The sequence below is a fragment of the Carassius carassius genome, chromosome 12, assembly GCF_963082965.1.
Source record: "Carassius carassius chromosome 12, fCarCar2.1, whole genome shotgun sequence".
NCBI classification, from domain to species: domain Eukaryota; kingdom Metazoa; phylum Chordata; class Actinopteri; order Cypriniformes; family Cyprinidae; genus Carassius; species Carassius carassius.
Genome location: NC_081766.1, coordinates 12,318,953 through 12,325,194, shown reverse-complemented (window position 1 = coordinate 12,325,194; position 6,242 = coordinate 12,318,953). Strand labels below are relative to the sequence as shown.

The window sequence follows — 6,242 nt, the reverse complement described above, 5'->3', positions numbered from 1 at the left end:
ACTACATTATAACTATACTATAACTATAAAAATACATATTGAGCTAAATTTTCCTGTGCTCCTGTGAGATTACAGCCAGTGTGTGGAGTAGAACGGATGAAAATACAGAAAGCCTACCAGACAAACATTTCAACTCCAACTGACATAATAAAGACGTTCTCGTCAGAGAGGGAAGTTAAATCTAATTCTCATTTTCGTTGAAACTCCACTTTCAATTGTTTACACGAATACTTTATGACAACAGCCTTTAATACAATTAAAATTACATTTAAACTCATATTTGACGCAGTCGTGATAGTGAATGAGAGCTAACGTCACTTTAGCCAAGCCAAAAAAAAACAAAACAAAAAAATCAAATGGCCATCCGGTTAAAGATAAATGAGAAAAAGAAAAGATTTAGAAACATAACCATGTACGTATCAAGAAAACACGATTCTGTTAAGATGCGTGTGTTATTTATGTGCCTATGTCAGCTGGTCTCATTAGCACTTACCGACGATCAGGATGGTCGCCCAGAAGGCCAAAGTGACCCCGGTGTATAAAATTGCGTGCCCGTTCATCATCCACTCCACCAACAGCGCCAGTTTTGCTATCTAACGCTATCTAAGGTTCTAACGCGAATACACCTTAAGCTACTGTGGTGTTATTTTTCTTAGACTGTTGTAGTTTGAAGAGAAATGGCTTCCTGTGAGCCCTTCAAAGCGGCGATGGCTGGAAATCCTGCATCCAGCATAGAGGAAGGAGTCATCAGCTGATCATGTGACGAGCTCGAGCTTTGCACGTGACTCAAAACGTCACTCTTCCTTCCTTTTGATTCAACAAATGGAAATATGTGTTTTTTATCTAACTCATGTAGTCGGAACAGGAAAATTAGAGAGCTATTTCAAAATGAGATTGTTTCTCTCCCATACATTGTGTCGTACTGGAATGGCCAGTTTGTCGATATTCCATGGAAGAAAGTGTGGACTTTGTCATCTAAATACTTAATAACCAATAAGGTTAAGGATGTGTCTTACAAATTACTTCATCTTTTCTATCCTGTGAAGCTTTACCTAAAAAAGATGTTTCCTGATATTGACACTTTATGTTCTTTTTGTGGTCCTGAACACGAATCCATTTCTCATCTCTTCTGGGAATGCACATATACAAGTCTGTTCTGGAAGAATTTTTGTATCTTTGTTCACACATTTTCATCACAGAGTTTTTCTTTGTTATATAAAGATGTTTTATTTGGTCAGCACAACTTTGATAAAAATGTAAAGGACCAATTTTTTCTGATAAACCTATTTATTTTTCTAGCGAAATTTTTTATACATAAATGTAAATTTCAGGATGCTATTTTTTTATTTTCTATAAGTAACTTAAATCCTACCTGGACACTCTCAGTACATCCAGCAATTCCAAAGCCCTTAAAACTGTCTCATTATGTCATTTGCATAATATTCTAACTATATAATCTGTAGCTGACTGTACTCGCAATTGTATTTACCCCTGACATTGATTCTGTATGCTCTTAACAATTCAATAATAATAAAAAAAAAAACGTCACTCTTCCTTCAGCGATCTAAAGCGCTGATCTCCGTTCAGGTCATATATTGTTTTCTCTTTGATTTTAATGAACTCTAATTGAGATTATAGAGGTTTGAAAACGTTTTGGTCGATGTCTAATTAAAAAGTTCAAGTTCAAGTTTCAAGTTCAAGTTCAAGTTTCAGTTTTATTGTCATATGCATATTCGTACAGAGTACCACAGCAATGAAATATAATGTGCCTTAGAACTCTCTCAGCACCAGTCAATAAATAAGATAGAATAGAATAGAATAAAAATAAATTTAAAATACATAGGCTATGCTCAAACCTCAGCCCTCCTTCATCTTACACTATCGTTCAGTAGCCTTACAGCCTGTGGATAAAAACTGTCCCTAAAATACGTGTTGGGATGCTCTGCCAACATCTCCCTGATGGGAGTTGGGAGAAGAGACTATGTGCCGGATGACTAACATCCTGTATAATACTGCCTTCCCAGTGCTGCGTTTCCAATAAATATACTGTAGTGATTCCAGTGGAACCCCAATAATTTTTGATGCAGTTTTAACAACCTTTGTCAGAAGATTCAATTCACTTGAAATAGCCCTTCCAAACCACACTGTAATATTACCTGTCAGTATACTCTCAAATGTACAACAGTAAAAATTTTTAAAAATATTTAGTGACATACCATATTTCTTAAGACACCTCAAGAAGTAAAGCCTCTGGTGTGCCTTCTTAATGGCACAGGTGATGTGGAAAGACCATGAAAGGGAGTCTGAAATATGAATGCCTAAAAACTTAAAAGTATTAACAATTTCAACTGCAGAGTTATTGATGTAGACAGGTGTATGTGTGGGTTTATTTCTTCTAAAATCTATGATGACCTCCTTAGTTTTCCCCACATTCAGGGACAGATTATTTCTTCCGCACCACATGATCAAATTACTCACCTCATCCCTATAGGTAGTTTCATTATTGCTGTCAATAAGTCCTACCACTGTAGTATCGTCTGCAAATTTCACATTTGTGGGATATTTTGCAATACAGTCATAAGTATACAGACTATATAATAAAGGACTAAGACAGCAGCCTTGAAGTGCTCCGGTATTTAACACTATTGGGGCTGAGTATGTAGTGCCTACTCTAACTGTCTGAGAACGGCCTGTTAGAAAGTCCTGTATCCACCTGCAGATGGAAGTACAGAGGCCCAGGTCTAACAGCTTAGGTATTAAAATGGAAGGGCTAATGGTATTGAAGGCACTGCTATAATCAACAAACAGCATCCTGACATACGTATCCCTACCCTCTAGATGTTGAAGTGCAGAATGTAAAACCAATGATACAGCATCGTCCACAGCTCTATTTGATCTATATGCAAATTGTAATGGATCAGTGAAGACAGGAATGCAGTTGTTAATATATGATTTCACAAGCAGTTCAAAGCACTTCATTATCACAGAAGTCAAGGCTACAGGTCTAAAATCATTCATACAGGTGGCAGTTGTTTTCTTAGGCACAGGAATTATTATTGATTTTTTTTGTAAAACATTTCGGAACCATACAAAAAGAGAGTGACAGGTTAAAGATATCAGTAACCAAGGATTTACAATTTAAATATATTTATAGAATTTAACTGCTCTGCTTAGCGATATTTTTCAAAGAAAATAAAGGCAAGATGACTATTTGTTTTGGTTCTGCCAAAAATATGACCGTTAAAATAAAACCAATTTTAAGCAAAGATAAAAGGAATAAAGATATAATAAACAATATTTTTGTATAACTGTCTGAAAAATAACAAAATTAACTGGTTCTATGACACCTCTGTACATAAAACCGAAGTTTATTGTAGTTCATCTCTCAACCAGTCGATGGCAGTAAATTCCCAATAATGCGAAAAATCTATATTCAAGCTTAGTGTCGAGAGAAAATCCATTGATGTCTTGCAACATAATTCTAAACCTCAGGAGAAACATTCTCACAAGTCCAGTTGAACACAACTTAGTCTGTTTAATGATGCTTAACTGGGGGTGCAAATGTCATTTCTGAGGTCAGCATATTTTTCAAACAGACATCAGACATTACTACTGAAGCTCTGTGCTCTCGGAACTGTGAATTCTTGTGAGATGGTGGGTAAACAGATAAAATATGTGTGAGATTGTTTTGATGCAGATGATTTGTCAGTCACACATTGAAATAAGCTTATCAGTTCCACAAATGGTAAATGCATAGGCTCCACGGGAGTCTTATTTTCAGAGCTAGAGGAAACTGTGATTCACATCACTTTCTGTCTTCCCTGTCTGTCCCTGAGCAATTCATCACTTTAGCTAACAGTCAAATCTATGGCCAAGCTTTCATTAGATTTCTTTCCTTGTGGCAAAGTCAGGCTTTCTCATTTACTATTGATAGTGTGCCTTGTTCATGTGGGCTGCCTGAAAACTCAATATTGTAATAAACATTTCATATGCTGAAATATGACTCCTATTTCACACTGAATTTTAATAACTGACTTTTGAAGTCATTTAAGGCCAGTCCCATTTATGCAATTTATAATTTTGCATTGGCAATGTTACATAGAGTATCATTGAGCCCTCAGTTTCTAATTAAGTGTGAATGTGTTTGTTTTATTAATTAGAGCTATTAATGAGATATTAAAGGTGCTGTAAGAGCTACTTTGATAAACAGACATCGTATCTAAAAGCCAGCCCTCCAAAGACAGATCAGCAAACCCGAACACTTCAGAGGTAGCACTCTCAAAGCAGAGTTTTTCATGTTTGGCTAAAAAAAACCATGGCTTTTCTGTACTGAAATAGAACATATTAAATAGTAGATTAAACATTTAAAAAAATAATAATTAGAAATGCAGTTTGACAACTAAGTGAAATAAGTACTAAAGTTACTAAAATAAAAATACTGAAAGGTACTGTAATAAAAATGAAGCCAAACATCAATATAAAATAATTAGAAAAAACACGACAAAATTACTAAAATGTAAAATAAATGAAAATCAAAACCAAAAATAAAAATAAATAATAAAATAAAAATGTTAATAAATAATTAAATAGTACATAAATAATATAAAAATAACAGGACATATTTTTCTGTGATATCAGTCAAGCAATAGGGCCATTTTAAGTCTGTTATTCCAAAAAATATATATATATATAATAATAATAAGTACACTGCATAAACAGAACCTTTAATTATGAGTTATGAAAAAACATTGCTCATATTGAAGGTCTTCTAGAATAAAGGATTGACAGCACACAAGGTGATTCTCCTGTTATTGAATGCACGGTAATTTTCCAAATCTTCAAGGCATGATAAAAGATTTATGATTCATTTTCTATTATTGCTGTATTATTGTGTTCCTTTGTCACACAACTGAATGCAAGCTGTGCGATTATGTAAGTTTGCTCTGAATTCCATCCAACCAAAAGATTGCATTTGTCTTAGAGACAGCCTGAGTCATCTCCTATATAATCAGTTTAAAACATTACATAGCTGGATGGGGAACGAGATACAATTTAAATGAAATATCTCCCTGGGTTAAGTGAGGGAAATTGAAGTGCAAACAACAGTGTAACCAAATCAATGTCCTAAGTGTGTTTTATTTATTCTAGGCACATCTCCACAGCTAAAAACCAGAAAGTAAAAAGCTTTTCAGCTTTAGTAAATAGGACTTAATGAGTGTCAAAGCCTGTGAGGCATATGTGAGTGAAAGTCACAAAACAAGGGTGCATCTGAGAGCACATGATGTGTCATAATTTTAACGTCACTTGCCCTGAAAGGAACATATGTCCGATATCAGCAGGCCTGGGGCGGCAGATTAATAAAAGGCTGAATGATGCAAACATGACGTTTTATTCCAGCTCATCCGGAAGTGCTGTCGTGTCATATCACTGCATTCTGAGCCAAGCGGATGGTACATGTGTTCTCAGTGTCTGGCCACAGTGCTATCAAGAGATGCAATTCTTCAGCTTTTTGTGCTTGATTAATTAAGAAAACATCTCAGTAGTGAGCTGCACGATAAGTTTTAATTGAACCGGGCTCACAATTCCAGCATTAATCTTAAATCTAAACACGTAAAAGCTTTATACCTGTTTTGAATTTAAAAAAAAGAACAAAAAAAGAAAAAAATAATACAGATAAGATATTATTACAGAAGCCTGTTTCTGCCACAGGATAAAAAAATAAAATAAAGGTAATTGTACATTTATAACTCATGAGTCTGACTTTTGTTCTTTCAATTAAGAATTGAATCAGATTTGTGTGAAATAAACTCACAATTCTAGGAACAAAAGCTTGAATTGTGAGATATAAATTCAGAATTTGAAAGAAGTTTAAATATGGCAATTCTTAATTAATCTCTGAATTCTGATCCTACATTTCACAATTCTGTTTTTGCCATGCAGGTTAAAAGATTTTTATCTCAAACTTTTGACGACTTTCATTCTATTAGTTTATATCCCACAATTCAAGTCTTTTCTTCTCAGAATCTCAAAAATATATATATTTACAGTATATATTTTCTTGTTGACTTTCTACAAAGTTCGAGATAAAAAAATTGCAATGACCCTCTTTAGTTTCTTATTCTGTGGTGGAAACAAGCTTCAGTACATCATAAAGTTGGTGGAGAATGAGATTTTGATCACACATTAAAATTAAGGACACATAAAAATTGCCTTTTTATCACAAGCTGTGAACCCCGTTCTCC

At 34.4% G+C, this 6,242-nt stretch overlaps 1 protein-coding gene across 1 annotated transcript in view; it reads right to left on the bottom strand.

The window, feature by feature from the left end:
- Positions 1–776, bottom strand: part of LOC132154809 (V-type proton ATPase 21 kDa proteolipid subunit c''-like) — a 10,930-nt gene extending 10,154 nt beyond the window's left edge. Inside the window, exon 1 of the mRNA XM_059563479.1 lies at positions 494–776. Within this exon, the coding sequence (XP_059419462.1) occupies positions 494–563 (70 nt within the window). The 5' untranslated portion in view covers positions 564–776. The remainder of the gene's footprint in view (positions 1–493) is intronic.
- Positions 777–6,242: the final 5,466 nt, after the last annotated feature.